This window comes from Lithobates pipiens, unplaced genomic scaffold (genome assembly GCF_037356315.1).
Source record: "Lithobates pipiens isolate NorthernLeopardFrog02 unplaced genomic scaffold, aLitPip1_a1.2 Scaffold_8, whole genome shotgun sequence".
Classification (NCBI taxonomy): domain Eukaryota; kingdom Metazoa; phylum Chordata; class Amphibia; order Anura; family Ranidae; genus Lithobates; species Lithobates pipiens.
The window spans coordinates 126,220,350-126,239,212 of NW_027507903.1; the positions used below are offsets into that span (position 1 = coordinate 126,220,350).

General features: G+C 40.5%; 1 protein-coding gene across 6 annotated transcripts in view; it reads left to right on the forward strand.

The window, feature by feature from the left end:
• Window positions 1-18,863, forward strand: part of SHANK3 (SH3 and multiple ankyrin repeat domains 3) — a 595,219-nt gene that overhangs the window by 258,264 nt on the left and 318,092 nt on the right. For all 6 annotated transcript variants that reach the window (XM_077474101.1, XM_077474102.1, XM_077474098.1 and 3 more), the window contains 3 exons: window positions 8,654-8,762; window positions 11,813-11,964; window positions 13,133-13,300. In XM_077474101.1, the coding sequence (XP_077330227.1) occupies window positions 8,654-8,762; window positions 11,813-11,964; window positions 13,133-13,300 (429 nt within the window). The remainder of the gene's footprint in view (window positions 1-8,653; window positions 8,763-11,812; window positions 11,965-13,132; window positions 13,301-18,863) is intronic.

Genomic DNA, 18,863 nt, shown 5'->3' on the forward strand with positions numbered 1-18,863 from the left:
GCAAGTGTGTGGTAAAGCGAGAAAAAAAGTGAAGTCATAGGGTAGTCAGAACTGACGATCTGCATACAGTATGTATGATAAATTATTAAGCCATTGGATCAACGTCACAGCCAGTCAGCAAGCATTTTTAGGAGGGGCGATTCACAATTACAACCTGCATATTTCCATTGACAGTTTTTCTTTAACCACTTAAGGACCGCCTCCTGCACATTTACGTTGGCAGAATGGCACGGCTGGGCACATCAGCATACAGGTATGTTGCTCTTTAAGTGTCCAGCCATGGGTCATGCGCACCAGCGTGCTCGCAACCCGGTCCTGAGCTCCATGACCGTGGCTACGGGACCCGTGGACCTGATCGCCGCTAGTGTCCCATGATCGGGTCACAGAGCTGAAGAACGAGGAGAGTTCTGTGTAAACAAACCTCTCCCCGTGCTTCCTACTGTGGCTGTCACCGATCGTCTGTTCCCTGTTATAGGGAAAGACAAACAGTGACATCAAATGCCAAGCCACGCCCCCCAACAGTAAAAAAACACACACGTCACACATAACCCCTCCCCGCCACCTACTGGTTAACCCCTTCACTGCCAGTGTCATTTATACAGGAATCACTGCATTTAAATAGCACTGATTGCTGTATAAATGACAATGTCCCAAAAATGTGTCAAAAATGTCCGATGTGTCCGACATAATGTAGCAGTCACAATAAAAATCGCTGATCGCCGCCATTACTAGTAAAAAAAAATATTAATAAAAATGCTATAAAACTATCCTCTATTTTGTAAACGTTATGACTTTTGCGCAAACCAATCAATAATCGCTAATTGCGATTTTTTTTAACAAAAATATGTAGAAGAATACGTATCGGCCTAAACTGAGGAAAAAAAATGTTTTTTTATATATTTTTTGGGGATATTTATTATAGCAAAAAGTAAAAAATATAGCATTTTTTTTTAAATTGTCGCTCTATTTTTGTTTATAGCGCAAAAAATAAAACCCGCAGAGGTGATCAAATACCACCAAAAGAAAGCTCTATTTGTAGGAAAAAAAGGATGCCAATTTTGTTTGGGAGCCACATCGCAGGTCCGCACAATTATCAGGTAAAGCGATGCAGTGCCCAATCGCAAAAAGGGGCTTGGTCCTCTGGTTGCAAATTGGCCCGAGGATCAACACATTCATTACAGTTTTCTTTAGTCTACAATCTTTAGTTCATAACTTCAGAGTCATAATGTAGCTTTCTGAATTCCCTAATGTTGCTCAATAGAGCTTCTAATTTAACATCTCTATTATTTCCAATATGTGATGTACACTTGTTATATCGATAAGGGGGTGGGGTTGAATAAAGGAAATTCTGTTTTAGAAAGGGCTGACATCACCGGTGATGGAATACTAGGCATTCCAATTGATTGGCTTACATTTATTTTCAAGTGTCAGAATTCGATTAAGACTTGACTGCAGGTACCTGGACACATATAGTGGATATAAAAAGTCTACACACCCCTGCTAAAATGTCAGGTTTCTGTGATGTAAAAATATTAGAAAAAGATAACTCATTTAAGAACTTTTTCCACCTTTAACCGCTTAACAACCGGCCCATAGCCGAATGATGGCTACAGGGCAGTTTCTTAACTCTGAGAGGCCGTCATATGACGTCCTCCCAGAATTCCGCTCGAGAGCATCCGTGACCACCGAGTCCACCGCATCACGGATCACGATAAACTGAGTGATCACTTGTAAACAAACCGGCGCCATGTTATGACGCTGGTTCCTCCCTCCCCTCTCTGTACCGATCGGTACAGCGGAGGGGGAAGAGATCGGTGTCAGCAGCGCTGTGGGCTGCATCTGCAGTGCCCACATCGCTGCTCACTGAATTTAACCCCTCAATTCCCTGCCAATACTCTGAAATACCCTGCCAATACTCTTCAATACCCAATACCCTGCAATACCCTGCCAATACTCTGCAATACCTGCCAATACTCTGCAATACCAGCCAATACTCTGCAATACCAGCCAATACTCTGCAATACCCGCCAATACTCTGCAATACCAGCCAATACTCTGCAATACCCGCCAATACTCTGCAATACCAGCCAATACTCTGCAATACCCGCCAATACTCTGAAATACCAGCCAATACTCTGCAATACCCGCCAATACTCTGCAATACCAACCAATACTCTGCAATAACCACCAATACTCTGCAATACCCGCCAATACTCTGCAATACCCTGCCAATACACTGCAATACCCTGCCAATACTCTGCCATAAATTGCCATACCCAGGCCATACTCGGAGATACCCTGCAATACCCAGCCATGCTCTGCAATACTCAGCCATACTCGGTGATATCCTGCAATACCCAGCCATAGAGGCCCCCCCCCCCGCCGCCCTCCGGTGCTTCTAATGACTTGCCAATACGATCAAGGCCAGAATCCTTTTTTTTTATTTCATGCTTCCCAGCCTAGAGGTGAGATGCGGGGTCTTATTGACCCCATATCTCACTGTAAAGAGGACCTGTCATGCCATATTCCTATTACAAGGGATGTTTACATTCCTTGTAATAGGAATAAAAGTTATCCAAAAATGTATTTTTGGGGAAAAAAATGTCAAACTAAAATAAATAAAGTTTTTTTTTTAAAGCGCCCCTGTCCCCATGTGCTTGCATGCAGAAGCGAACGCATACGTAAGTCCCGCCCACATATGAAAACGGTGTTCAAACCACACATGTGAGGTATCGCTGCGAACGTTAGAGCGAGAGCTATAATTCTAGCCCTAGACCTCCTCTGTAACTCAAAATATGTAACCAGGAAAAAATTAAATCCGTCGCCTATGGGGATTTTTAAGTAGCGACGTTTGGCGCCATTCCACGATAGTGTGTCATGTTAGGTATCTATTTACTCAGTATAACTTCATCTTTTACATTATGCAAAAATTGGGCTAACTTTACTGTTTTTTTTTAAGCACAAAACAGTTTTTTCCCCAAAAAACGCATTCGAAAAATTGCTGTGCAAATACCGTGCGAGATAAAAAGTTGCAACGACCACCAATGTATTCTCTAGGGTCTTTGCTAAAAAATATATAATGTTTTGGGGTTCTATGTAATTTTCTAGCAAATAAATGATGATTTTTACATGTAGGAGAGAAATGTCAGAATTGTCCTGGGTGCTCCAGAACGCCTGATGGCACTCCCTGCATGTTGGGCCTCTGTATGTGGCCACGCTGTGTAAAAGTCTCACACATGTGGTATCGCCATACTCGGGGGTAATAGCAGAATGTGTTTTGGGGTGTAATTTGGGGTATGCATATGCTGTGTGTGAGAAATAAATATGACAATAATATGACAATTTTGTGAAAAATAAAAAAAAAGGAAAAAAAATCTTGATTTTGCAAAGAATTGTGGGGAAAAAATTACAACTTCAAAAAACTCATCACGCCTCTTACTAAATACCTTGGAATATCTTCTTTCCAAAAAGGGGTCATTTGGGGGGTATTTGTACTTTTATGGCAAGTTAGGGTCTCAAGAATTGAAATAGGCCGTCAGTACTTCAGGTGTGATCAATTTTCAGATATTGGCACCATAGCTTGTGGACTCTATAACTTTCACAAAGACCAAATAATATCCACCAATTTGTACTTATTTTTACCAAAGATATGTAGTAGTATAAATTTTGGCCAAAATTTATTAAGAAAAATTACTAATCTGCTAATTTTTATAACAGAAACAAAGAAAAAAAATTTTTACAGAATTTTCGGTCTTTTTTCTTTTATAGCACAAAAAATATAAAAAACCCAGCGGTGATTAAATACCACCAAAAGAAAGCTCTATTTGTGTGAAAAAAAGGACAAAAATTTCATATGGGTACAGTGTTGCATGACTGAGTAATTGACATTCAAAATGTGAGAGCACCGAAAGTTGAAAATTGGTCTGGTTATTAAGGGTGTTTAAGTGCCCAGTGGTCAAGTGGTTAATGTGACCTATAAACTGTACAACTCAGTTGAACAACAAACTGAAATCTTTTAGGGGGGAAGTTAAAATAAAAAAACAAAAATAATATGGTTGCATAAGTGTGCACACCCTTACACTAATACTTTGTTGAAGCACCTTTTGATTTTATTACAGCACAGTCTTTTTGGGTATGAGTCTATCAGCATGACACATCTCGACTTGGCAATATTTGCCCACTCTTCTTTGCAAAAACACTCCAAATCTGTCAGACTGCGAGGGAATATCCTGTGCACAGCCCTCTTCAGATCACCCCACAGATTTTCAATCGGATTCAGGTCTGGACTCTGGCTGGGCCATTCCAAAACGTTAATCTTCTTCTGGTGAAGCCATTCCTTTGTTGATTTAGATGTATGCTTTGGATCGTTGTCTTGCTGAAAGATGAAGTTCTTCCTCATGTTCAACTTTCTAGCAGAAGCCTGAAGGTTTTGTGCCAATATTGACTGGTATTTGGATTTGTTCATAATCCCCTCTACCTTTACTAAGGCCCCTGTTCCAGCTGAAGAAAAACATGTAAAAAGTTCTGAAATGATTTATCTTTTTCTCATTGTAGACGTGTAGACTTTTTATATCCATTGTATATAGCTTATTTTAAAAGCAATCCCAAATCTACATATCTTAAGGTTTTCTAGTGAAGGAATTAGTGACCTGAACCTGTTTTGCCTGCCCCTTTCTGATGCTTGTGCTTCACTACTGGCTAGTTAGACCACCTATTATTCTTGCGAGCCAACAAAGCACCAGCAGCAGAAGGCGGTGGGCTAAATACCAAGCCAGAGAGTCTCATTTCCATTATAGAGCACTCCTGGATTTGGGACTTCTGAGGTGCCCTGGAAGGATGCTGGATACATGTTCAGACACCTGAAGGTGCATCATAGGAGCAGCAGGTTAACAAGCAAAGCCAAGTGACAGATTACAAGATTGCAGCAGTCCAATAATCCACAAATCTTTCTGTCTTAAGGGTCGGCTTACACCAGAATCGCACAGGAACCTGGTGTGCATTCCTTTGTGATTCCTGTGTGTTTACCTGCAGTTAAACTTTCACCCCATTCGTTAGAATGATCTGAAATCACACTGAATTGCAGAAAAAGTAGCGCATGCACTACTTTAAAAAAAGCGTGGTGCCATGCGATCTAGTACCCACAAATGCACTGCATTTGGGGTGCCATTAACAATGTATTCAGATTGCAAAAGCAGTACATTTTGAACGTGATGTGGAACACATGAAACACACCTTTCTCACGCCACGTTCTAGTGTGAACCAACCGTAAGGCTAGCTTCACATTTGATCTGGTCAGTGGTACCTTCAGAGAAAAGTGTGCTGCTGCTTAGGAGATGCGTGGGGATGCCATTAATCTTAATGGCGATCCCATGCACTGAAAACTGTTGCATGTTTTTTCCCATACTGGGAACTGCACTGTACTATATCGTTTCCCTGCAGAAGAATTTTTGGAAAAGGTGCAGGGACCTTTTAAATTCTTTTTTTTTTTCTTATTAAACTGTACTAGGTACCCCATAATGACAAAGTTAAAACAGAATTTTAGAAATGTCTGTGAATTTATTAAAAATAAAAAACTTAAATTTCACATGTACGGTACTTAAAGTGGATGTAAACCAGATTCATGAAATTTGAGCTGGGCACATATATCTGCACTGTTTTCTTATCTCTCTTCAAAACCCTGTGTCCCATAGCTTTCTTCTGCTCCATTCTTCTGTTATCAGCCGATAACTTCTGACAAGTTCTCCGACAACTGAGATAAAAAGAGTTGTGTGCTGGGGAGGATGCTATAAATAGATTAACATAGAGCTGAACGATTCAACGAACAGCTCTGAAAGTCTCTACCTATGAGGGGGGGGGGGGGGTATGTGCCTATCTGCCAATCAGCTGTCTTGGCTGTAAGCCCAGACTTCACTGCAGTGCTGAACAGGAAAAGAAAATCTCCTTACACGATCTGAACTTTCTAAAGAATATACAGTATAAAGCAGAAGACGGGAGATATACATGTAAAACTTATGTAGGGAGATTTGTTTCATCCCTGTGTATAATCTGAGGCTGTTCACTTCACTGGGTATATGTGAGGGTTTACATCCACTTTAAGTATTCGGACCCTTTACTCAGTACTTGAAGCACCTTTGGTAACAATTACAGCCTTGAGTCTTTTTTAGGAACTGATGAACAAAGCTGCACCGCTGTGGCACAAACTTAAAGAAAGTGTACGAATCGGTGTTAGCACCCAAATGAGGGAGTAACTACCCATTCATCAGTATGGCCAATCTATCCTTTTTAAATAAAGATAAATGTTTCAAAACAAATTTTCATTCACATAAATACAACTCACATATTGGTTCTTTCATGTAAAACATTCAAAAATGTACAAAAATAATGAATAATACATATATAATGCTGTAGAACAAGACTATAGGCCTATTGTAAGCCCTAGCAGGTGCATTTGAGTATTGTATGTTATAGGAAAATGTTTCCAATGCTTTTTTTGTAGCATGTTTTGTTGATATTTTTTATTTTCTATCCCATCTTACCTTGTGCATTGAGTTGCCCTGATAATTCTGGGCACATGTGCAGTATGCTGGATAATTCCTGGTGCATGTGCAGTAGGGTGTTTATTGCAGGAAGCTTCCTAGAATGCGGCAACAGGGATATCTGAGGTGACTGTGGGTAGCTGGGACTACATCATTCTCTCCTAGGTGAGAATGTAGAAGCTTCAGTGGTTTTAGATAAAAAAATAATACATATATATATTTTTTAAAGTAATAAAGTGGGGAACGAGCAACATTATATAAAGTAGTAAAGAAGAGTAAAGTTCCATTTTAACCACTTAAGCCCCATACCAATTTGCAGCCAAAGGACCAGACCCCTTTTTGCGATTCAGCATGCGTAATTTTAACTGACAATTGCGCGGTCGTGCGACGTGGCTCCCGAACAAAATTGGCGTCCTTTTTTTCACACAAATAGAGCTTTCTTTTGGTGGTATTTGATCACCTCTGCGTTTTTTATTTTTTGCGCTATAAACAAAAATAGAGCGACAATTTTTGAAAAAAAATGCAATATTTTTTACTTTTTGCTATAATAAATATCCCCAAAAAATATATAAAAAAACATTTTTTTTCCACAGTTTAGGCCGATACGTACTCTTCTACATATTTTTGGTAAAAGAAAATCGCAATTAGCGATTATTGATTGGTTTGCGCAAAAGTTATAGCGTTTACAAAATAGGGCATCATTTTATAGCATTTTTATTAATATTTTTTTTTTTTTACTAGTAATGGCGGCGATCAGCGATTTTTATTGTGACTGTGACATTATGGCAGACACATCAGACATTTTTGACACATTTTTGGGACCATTGTCATTTATACAGCAGTCAGTGCTATTTAAATGCACTGATTCCTGTGTAAATGACACTGGCAGTGAAGGAGTTAACCACTAGGGGGCAGTGTAGGTGTTAAGTATGACGTTATGTGTTTCTCTTTATTGTGGGGGGGGCGTGGCCTGGCAGACGATCGGTGACAGCCACAGTAGGAAGCACGGGGAAAGGTTTGTTTAAGCCCCATACACACAGTTTTTCTGCTGAGTTTTTCCTTCAGATTTACCAAAACCCTATAATATGAGGTCAAACCTTAGGAGTTTCCAATTGTATGCAATCAGGCAGGCCCTTGCACTACATGGTTTTGGTAAACCTGATGGAAAAACTCAGCAGAAAAACTGATAGTGTGTATGGGGCATTACACAGACCTCTCTTTGTTCTTCAGCTCTGTGACCCAATTGCGAGCCACCAGCGGCGATCGGGTCCGCTGGTCCCACGGTCACGGAGCTCAGGACCGGGCCGGGAGCGCGTCGGCGGCGGCGTGCTCCTGTCCCTTGGCTGGGCACTTAAAGAGCCACGTACAGGTACGTGATTGTGCTCAGGCGTGCCATTCTGCCGATGTATATCGGCGTGAGGCGGTCCTTAAGTGGTTAAAGTGGAACTAAAGTGCATCTGAACACCACAAACTGAAAATGCTATTAAATTAATTTTTAAAATTCAAAGCAAACACATCCATCAATCCATGTCTCTTTGCTTTATTGTGTTGAGAAATCACTTTGAAAAACGCACCCCTAGAATTTCTAGCTGTGGCCAACTTGCGTAAGGGCGCATGATTCATATAGCATATACTTCTTGGAATCCATCTGCTCTTAGGCATGCAGGCAGGAGGGTGTGCTTAGCTTAAAAAACTCTGGGGGTGTATGACATCATTTTGGCCTGGGCCAGAAACCAGGAAGCAACTCAAAAATGTAAAAAAAAATGTATTATATATTCCTTTATATTTAGTAATGCCAGCAGCATTAGGATTACATTGTTGATGTTGGTTTACAGAGCTTAATTTTGCTTTAAATGATAAATAGGATTTTTTTAAAAGTCATATTTTATCTGGTAAGGTAAATATATGTGGGGACTCTGAAGGCATTGTCTATCTTGATAAGTGTGCAGTGTTATCAATGTGACAAAGATCTATAAGGTTCCAGTCCCCCATGGGTTTGTCAGCTGGTGGATCATAGATGAAAGGCACTACAGCTTTTCCATGATCCCAGTCAACATCAAATAGTCCCTATTGATTGCTTATTTTAACGTTCTTCTTTCTGTTTTTTTATTGTGTAGGGGAATCTAAAGAAATTCATGGAGTACGTTCAGTGTTTAAATGTTGAGAAGGTGAGCAGGCTGCTGGAGAGGGGTCTGGATCCCAACTATCAAGATCCAGATACGGGAGGTAAGTAGAGTTTAGATCACACATAATGAAATCCAATGTAGATTTTTTCAGATGGAATGCAGTTTTGAAAAATGCATAACATATCGTCATTGTGTTTAATTAAAGGGTATATTAGTAAAACTTGGGTGCATTTATATCATTTAAATACACGCAGTTCCATGTCGTGGACTTCAAAAATGACGCCGGGGGGTTTCTGAGCACTGAAGCACACATACATGCATAGTTCATTGAATTTATTGGCACCACTTGTTACAATTCATAAAAACAGTTTATTACCTTTGCCATTTTTTAAACAAAGTTATGTGAACAACACCAAGTGAGGAAAATCAGAGAAATCCAGGTGGGATGTTTTCTCTGCATAAATCAATCCTAATCTCAGCTCCACCCAAAATGTGATTTTTTTTAGTTCCAGCTACAGAAGAATTAGAATCTCTGTCAGGTTCTTAATGCCATCTTTGTGCCAACGGTGGCATTTTATTCTTCTTCATTTTATGTCCCAGTAGTATGTAGTCAATATCTTCTATATGTAGATGTGTGTAAATGTTCTCTCCCTCCACTCTCCTCTGTACCCCCTGGCATCTGATCCCTGAGCTGGCTGGAAATGCTCTCCTCCCATTGTTCATTTGTCCCTTCCTAACATTAAATATATATATTAAAATTCAAAAGATTTTATTGTTTGATTTCATTAAAACACATAATCCCCATTTACTCTGCATTCAAGAAACCCATCCTATGGGGCATAAGATGTTATCACTTAAAGCATATGTAAACATCACCTTGCAAAAAAAAACTATTTAGTTTAAAATAAAAATGAAAGCCAAACATTTGTGTATAGACATAAAAAATGTTATAAATACTTGTTCCCCCTTTTTTATAAGTGATCATATATCCTCTGTTCTCAGCTGCATAAGAGCTGGGGGAAGAGAAACAGAAGCCCACTGAGCTTCCTAGTAAAAGGCTGTGCAAGGGTCAAGACAAGTCTGATCATTGGAGGAGAGCAGGCTGAGTTCCCAGCATAGCTAGAGACCTGATTGTGGTGTGTTATCTTGCTTAGTGTGGTCAGTTTTTAATAGGAAAGCAGAGGGACTGACAGGAGCACCAGGGATTTCACACAAAGGAAGAAATACAAAGAAAACAGGATACTTTTTTATTCAAGTGTAGTGGAATAGCATCCTTACATCCTTACAGGATGTATTCAACTTACAAGCTGACCTAAATGCACTGTTTAATTGGGCAGCTATGTGGCAAATGTGGTTTAATGTTGATAAATGTAAAGTTATGCACTTGGGGGCTAAGAATATGCCTGCATCATACATACTAGGGTGAGTACAACTGGGGGCATCAGTGATGGAGAAGGATCTGGGGGTTCTGGTAGATCATAAGCTAAATGATAGCATGCAATGCCAAGCTGTGTTTTCCAAAGTGAACAAAGTTGTTTCTTGCATTAAGAGAGGTATGGACTCCAGAGACAGAGATATTGTTTTGCCCCCCTGTTCAAATCATTAGAAAGACCTCATCTGGAATATGCAGTTCAGTGGTGGGCACCAGTTCTCAAAAAGGATATTGGGGAACTGGAGAAAGTGCAGAGAAGGGCAACCAGAATGATAAGAGGCATGGAGGAACTCAGCTATGAGGAAAGATTAGAGGAACTGAATTTATTTTTTCTAGAGAAGAGGAGATCAAGGAGGGATGTAATCAAGATGTACAAATATATAAGTGGTCCATATAGTGAACTTTGTGTTGAGTTATTCACTTTAAGGTCATCACAGAGGACAAGGGGGCACTCTTTATGTCTGGAGGAAAATAAATTTACTCTCCAAATACAGAAAGGTTTCTTCACAGTAAAAGTTGTGAAAATGTGGAATAGACTCCCTAAAGAGCTGGTTCTGGCCAGCTCAGTAGATTGCTTTTAAAAAGGCCTGGATTCTTTCCTAAATTTCCTATATAATATAACTGGATACTAATATTTATAGGTAAAGCTGATCCAGAGAATATCCGATTGCCTCTCAGGGGATCAGGAAGGAAATAATTTTTCTTGGTGGAGCAAATAGTTTTTTTCTTTTGCATTCCTTTGGATGGTTATAGGATTATTTTTTTTTTTTTTACTTTTTATTTTATTGGTTAAACTAGATAGACTTTTTCAACCAAACTAACTATGTAACTTTGTAATTACATGGTACAGCAGGCAAATATCAGGAATATGAAATGTTGGGTTTACATACTGAGTTTTCTATGCCACTTACTTACCCCAGCTATGCCACAGGGTATCTCCAGTGCTGTATCTTCGCCTAGGCTGACAAGGCCCAGGCCTAGGGCACCACTTTTCAGGCTGGTGGCAAAAAAGCCCCACCCCCACATGAAAATGACAGCCTCCTTCTGGCTTCCTCACAAAAAGAGTCCCCACTGGCTTGCACTACACTGTTAGTCTTATGGGGACCGCGTGTGCGACCGTGCGTATGCAAGACAAGTTTCAGGCAAAATCCGTCTGAAAAAATCTGACGGATTGTGTGGTCGGAATATCTGACCGTGTGTATGGGGCATAAGACGTTTAGTAACATAATGGGGTTACAAAAACTAAAATGAGCCCTTTATAGTACAAAAAAGCAAATAATCACTACTGTAGGGGGTTCATTTTTTTACAGTAGACCTGTGAAAGTAATATTTACATTAGCGATTATTTGCTCTTTTTTTACTATAAAAGGGTTCATTTTAGTTTTTTTTAACCCCGTTATGTTACTGGCCGAATAATCGTTTATGAAAATAATAATCGATTCATTTCATAATCGATTAGTTGTCGATTAACCGATTAGTTGTTTCAGCCCTTAATTCTAGTCGGCTATATAGGGTTACAAAACAAAACATTATTTCTTTTTTTATTTACATAAAAGCAGTTAATAGCATTCATTGATGTGGCCTTGCTAATTTCTTCATCACTGCTTTCTGTTAAAGTGGCTGGTGTAGTACATTGTCACCATAGGACAGGTTGTAAAGTATAGCTTTAGGATTATTTCTAAATATGAATGGGATTTTCCTGTGATTTGTCCCGGCAGAATGCCCGCTCACGCTTGCTTCTCAGCTGGAGGGAGGAGCAGATATGGTGAAAATCCTACGAAGTGGAGGTGCACACCTTGACTTTAGAACACGCGAAGGGCTAACGGCTCTGCACAAAGCGGTGCGATACCGCAACCATGCCGTACTGATGGTGAGTGGGGGTTTATATATTTGTGATGTTTTTAACATAGAAAAAAGAAATGTATGCATAGTTAAGCTAATGGCTTGGTCCTTTTGTGCTAAGAAATGACGATTCCTATATACATTTGAAAGAATATGGTAATTGGTATGGAAATGGAGCATTTTTCTACATTATCGTTCTGGAAACTAGTTTTTTCAATAAACCTCATGGGTGACACTGCAGAGTGTGGCTTCATCTTTATACAATGATTCAGGACTTTACTGGTCTATGTAATTGGAATGTGAAAATGTAGGTGATAAGTCTCATTTTTTTAACTTAATATATTATGTCAGATGCCTGATCTGATGAGACCATGCTGGAAAAAAAACAGAATACTAGTATAGATCACCTGACAAAATATATTGAGATAGCCTAGGCATGCCCAATATTTTCACTTTCCTGTTTCTGGTGTGTATGGTTAATATGATACAATACTCTACCCATAGTCTATATAGGAAAAATACCTTTGGCCAATAAATAAATTGTTTTTGGTCATTATAATGTAGTTAAAATGTTACTAAACCCACATCAGTAAAATCAGTCTATATATGCAGTAAAACATGCTTGTTACAATCACTGTGGAACCCAAGGGGTTAATCTTCTGCATTATGTAAAAATGCTGTTTGATCCTGTCGTCTCTGATCAGTCCCCAATCTATCTGCTCATAGAACAGAGCCTTGGGGGCACTCTGCACATGCTCAGCTTGGTGTGTATTGGTAGAGAGTTTTTTTTTTTTTCTTGGGAGGTTGCATGTGATTAGCATGCAGCCAATCAGCATCGTCCAGACAGAGGTTCAGGGGTCCTGCAGTCTCATAGGATAATCAGGGGAGAATGAAAACTCCTCCTACAAGCTTTAACCAGAGATTGATAGATGTCACAAGACTGATCTAACTGCTGATGAGAAAAGATATTTAGCAGTTTATATTTACTAAAACTATTGAAATCCATGTTCTGTGTACTGTTGAAGACCAGATATACTGAATGCAGGGTCCTATGTTTAGTAATAGTAACACTTTATTACTATGTAGTAATTTCTCTTGTATATAAACTTGTTTTATATGTCTACGTTGAGTGTATATGACTTATTTTCTTGCAACCTTCTCTCCTTACCATTTTTCTCTGTTCATCTGGTACTCAGACCCTCTTGGACTTAGGTGCTTCTCCAGACTATAAGGACAGCCGTGGCCTGACACCACTCTATCACAGCGCAATGGTGGGAGGAGATCCATACTGTTGTGAACTTCTGCTCAGAGACTATGCCAACCTTGGCTGTGAAGATGAGAATGGTTGGCAGGAGATTCACCAGGTGAGACATAGTACTACACATTTTCTGGGGAGGAAGTATAGCATGGTACATCCTTTGGATTCAAAATTGTGTGCGCTTAACACACATAGTTTAGAAGTTAGGCCTAAAGTACACCTATGCCCTGAACTATGGACCAGGGACGTGCGGTGAGGTCAGTGGCTGCTGAGGCACTGGCTAGTATCAGAGCCAGATTTACACTGGTTACATATTCCATGAATGTTAGGGCGAGAGCAATAATTCTAGCACTAGACCTCCTCTGTAACTAAACATGTAACCTTTAAAAAATGTGAAAGTGTCGCTTATGGAGATTGTTATGTACTGAAGTTTGGCACCATTACACGAGTGTGCGCAATTGTAAAGTGTGACATGTTAGGTATCTATTTACTCAGCGTAACATCATCTTTCATAGTATACAAAAAAAACAGGCTAACTATAGTGTTTTTTTTATTTTTTTTATTCAATGAACCATTTCTTTAAAAAAAATGCGTTTGAAAAATTGCTGCGCAAATACAGTCTAACATAAAAAGTTGCAATGATCACCATTTTAGTCTGCTAAAACAGTATATATAATGTTTGGGGGTTCTGATTAATTTTCTAGCAAAAAAATGATGATTTTTACATGTAGGAGAGAAGTGTCAGAATTGACCTGGGTGGCAAGGGGTTAATTACCATAAGTAAGTAATATACAAATAATTATTATATATAATTTTTAAGGTAATTTACTATATTTTCAAAAACTACTCAAGCAGATGGCTTAATTGAAGTTGAAGTTATAACTTCAAGCTAGTAATTTCACAGTAAATAGATAAGTAATAAATTATTAACTTATAACTTATTGCATAATAATATCTGATTTAGCTTGTACCTTTTCAGCAGCAGTAGATTCTCATTCTCCCTCTTAACTGTGCGAGAAAAATATGGGATTGTGGGTAAATCTTATACACATAAACACATGTTTTTCCTTCTAGTTAAGAAGGCTGGGCTGGAAGGGAGTATTTGTGTTTTAGACTGCCCCCCTTCTATGACACTGCAGTGAGAGGTGTGCCTCCACTGCAGCATTTTTATTGGACAGCTTGGGCCAATGTTACTTTACCATTGGTCGAAGACTCCACATTGAGCTCAGTGCCTCTGACAAGAAGTGAGGCACTGTGAACTCATCCTCTCAGTCTGCTGCAAACAGAGTGTGCCAGCTTGTATTTAAACTGGAGGTCTGTCTCACTTGCTTCCCCTTGACTACACGACCCTGCTATGGACGTTAACCTCTTGACCTCTGAAAGGTTTTACCCCCTTCATGACCAGTGCATTTTTTGCTATTTAGGACTGCAAATAACATTTGCATAATTTTTTCCACACAAATATAGCTTTCTTTTAGTGGTATTTAATCACCACTGGGTTTTTTATTTTTTATTATATAAATGAAAAAAGACTGAACATTTTGAACAAAAAATGATATTTTCTAATTTCTTTTATAAAACATAACCAAAAAAAAAATTCTTCATAAATTTTGGTAATACATTTTGGTAACAAAAATCCCAATAAGTATATATGAATTGTTTTTTGCAAAAGTTATATAGTCTACAAACTATGATATATAAACTGAAATTTATGTAACTATAGACGCTATACTGTGATAGCTTATAGTGGGACTGTGAAAGGATGGCAGCCAATCTGGTGCTAAAAGACACTGGGGTCAATTCAATATGAGTTAAATAATGGGCAATAAAATGTGGTAACATAGCGCTTGCGGTAAATCAGTTTTTAAAGTGTAATTCATGAAGAATAAGGAGGGGGCCAGCAAGCCAGCCGCCGAGTCCTTAACAACGGAGGACTTATCAGCTGTCAGCAGGTTCCCCGCTGACAGTTAAATGGTAAAAAAACATGCTGGCAATTAAAAATGATGAAAAGAAAACAGCGCGGGGTCCCCCCAGGCCTGGGATGGATTTTAAAGGAACCCAGCAGTGGCGTCACCCTCTACAACGGGGGACATTTTTAAAAAAAATTTAGTAAAGCAATTGTAAAATTTTTTAGTAGTCTTTATTCACTTTTACACTTTTTTTGGCATACTCATTAACATTGGGGGAGGGGGTGGCTAGGATTTGGGGGAACCCACTGACAGATAATGAGTCATCTGTTGTTAAGGACTCTGCATCCAGGTGCCCGGCCTGCTCCTTGACAACCAGGCTGTTTCTGACAAATACCGCATGTGATAGCGCCAGGAAAACCCTGGTGATAAATATTGCATGTTTTTTTATTCTTGGTTCTGTTTGTGAATTGGAATTAAGAGCTTACTGCATGTTTTTTGACGATATTTACTGGCACATTTTTTATTTTGCGGTAAATACCACATAATCGTTATTTCATTTTTTTTCTGAATTGAACTTTATTTACCGCATGCAATACTTTATGCAAATTAGTCACGTGACCATATTATTGCATGTGGTAAATGTTACTGAATTGACCTCATAATCTGGGAGGGACACTGACATCGCTAGTTACACTACTCTTTTGCACACAGACTCTGTGTGTGAATGGACACAAAAACAATAACAAGCCCTCGCGGACCTCTCTAGCTTCTTATGCTGTCAAGTAATTTAAAGATCACAAAAAACATTCTAAAATCAGGTTGTAGTCAGTTTCTAGCTTATAAACCCTACTGTTTGTTTATATTAGAGGGGTTGCAGGCTTCCAAGATTTTGCTCTCTACTGAAAATGGGTAAGATTTTGGTGCCTTTGTTGTGAACTAATATTTATAACTACAGAAGTTATAAGGGCTTGTTTAAAAGTGATGTTACGGCCTGTTTAGAATATGTTAATACTTTAATGTGCAAAGGTTTGGGACAGGTTAGAGCTGAACTTTGGAAATTAAAAAGTCCTCCCTTATTGCTCTTATTAGTAGCTTATTGCTCTTTTATGCCTAGGGGACGAAAAATCTGTTCTACTTACCTGATCCTCTGCTCCCCAAGGCTCCTCTCTGCTGCTAGACCACTCCCCACAGCCTTTTCTTCCCTACACACTGGCGGTCTACAGTCCTCCCATGTTATCAAGTCCGATACAGGGACTATTGTCCCGAATTGGACTTGAAGACACAGAGGGACAATCCACTGTCTGAGCAGAAGGGGGCACCGTTTGCTGGGGGAGTGGAGGATCAGGTTAGTAAAAGCACTTTTCCTGTCCCCTAGATGAGTGGTGGTCAACTTGTAAATTATAGACACTTCAAGAGGGCCTCACAATAGCAGAGCATTTTTTGCACCTCAAGGCCCACACATTTTTGTCCTGCATTTTTTAAGGGTATAATAATAACCCCCAGCATCGTTGTCAGTAAACACAATAATAACAGCAATCATTAGTGTCAGTAAACAGAATAATAGTGTCAATGAACACAATAATAACTTCCAGCATTGATACCAGTGAATGCATTAATAACCCCCCTACATCAGTTTCAGTGGACACAATAATACCCCCTAGCTTTGGTGTCAGCAAATTAAGTAATAACCCTCATCATCTGTTTCAGTGGACATTATAATAATCCTCAACATTATTGTCAGTGAAAACAATAATGACCTCCAGAATCAGTGTCAGTGCACACATTAATAAACCCCAGCATCTATGTCAGTGAATGTAATAATAACCCCTAGCACCAGTGTCAGTGAACACAATAATAACCCCCAACATGGGTTTCAGTTTATACAATGATAACCCCCCATATTGGCTTGAGTGAACACAGTAATAACCCCCAGTGTCTGTGTTAGTGAATGCAGTAACCCCCAGAATCCGTGTCAGTGGACCTAATATTAACCCCCAACATCAGTTTCAGTGAACACAATAATAATTTCCAGCATGTGTCAATGGAAACAATACTAGCCCTCAGCAAGGGTGTCAGTACGATTAACCCCACTCCACATTGATGGTCACTGGAAATAAAATGTAACCCCCCACCACACACACACTTTGGTGGTCTGGTGGTCACTAGCAGTATTGGTATTGGTACCACACCACCCAATCCCCCCACAGCGGACCGCCATACCCACCTTAGAAAGGCGTTGTTTTAGCTGGTCACTATCAGGCCAGCTGCCCTGCCAGAACCAAGACTCTCGGACCTAGCCCTGGCATGCCAGTACATTATGTGGATCTGTACCAAGCTCCTGAGGACCTGCCGCCACCCCCTCCAGACTGGTGTTCCTCTTCTGTCAACTGGGACACCCTTCCAGGAGTCTTTGGCCTTCAACCTGCTCAGGCACCTATATCACTTCTCCAAGGAAAGCACCTACAAGGGGTCACCGTGGACAGTGAGATTCCGAGATTTGGGTGTGTTCCATACTATCATGGATCCACCAGTTGTGCTCCCTGGCGCTCTCCAGCCCGGCCCAGGAATAGTGATCAAATTGGCAGGTGGCACCAAACACTTCATTCTCCTTGCTACTGTCACCCTGGACTATGCACTGGGGCCCAAGCGCTGTGATGTAGGAGCAATGGAAAGATTACCTGCCGATATGCTTCTTGGGAATTATGTTGGTGACCTCCAGTGTCACTTTGCTGGGGCTGTCATGCAAAATCAAGCCCGCCGGGAAACTACCCAGCCGAAGGAGGAGCTCCAGCACCTGGATGGAAATCTGCCACCTGCATTGAGTGACCCTTCCCCAACGCCTGCCACTATTGAAGTAACTTGGTACCTCCCCCACTTTCTCTTCGCCTACTGGGAGGACCTGCAGGAATCTACTGGGTTTTCCTTGTTTGAGCTGCTGTATGGGAGGAAGGTTTGAGGCCCCCTGACTCTGCCTGAAAGAATACTGGGAGGGCCAACTACATGATACGGGGGTTCCTGTGGTCCCCTACGTCCTAGAACTGCATGAATGAATGGGCCAACTTGCTGAGCTTAAATGAGACCAACTATGTTCTCATGTTGGATGATCGGGGGAAGCGACAAAAGACCATAAACATCAATATGATCAAGGAATAGCATGACAGAAACATTCCCATCCTGGTGGTATGCCCCCTACCCCCTGAAGAAGACGACAAAGTCATGCTTGATCTCCTGGAGGTAGCGCGCCACTCGGCTGACATACACCAGGTACCCTTGGGCCCCCAGCTCAGCCAGGAACAGCAGGTGTCCATGAAGACCGTTGTGCACCACTGCCGCCTCATCTTTTCCTCTCGACTCAGAAGGGCGACCCTCACCACTCATCATGTGGAAACCTTGCAAACCCAGCCCATCCAACAAGATACTTACTGAGTTCCAGAAGCTGTCCAGAACACCATAAAACAAAAACTGAACGAAATGTTGGACCTGGGAATTATCTCGCGACTTCATCCTGGCAGCTCCAAGCTACAAGAAAGGTTCATTTTACAGATGGATCCCCCCACATATGGGCTGGGGGCTGTCCTCAGCTAGGTAAATGAGGAGGGGGAGGAGCACCCGGTGGTCTTCCTTAGCAGAAAGTTGCTGGACAGGGAGGTGACCTATGCTACCATCGAAAAGGAGTGCCTGGCTATAGTATGGGCCTTGAAAAAAATGCATCCCTATTTGCACGGCAGGGAGTTCACCATTCTCACGGACAACAACCTC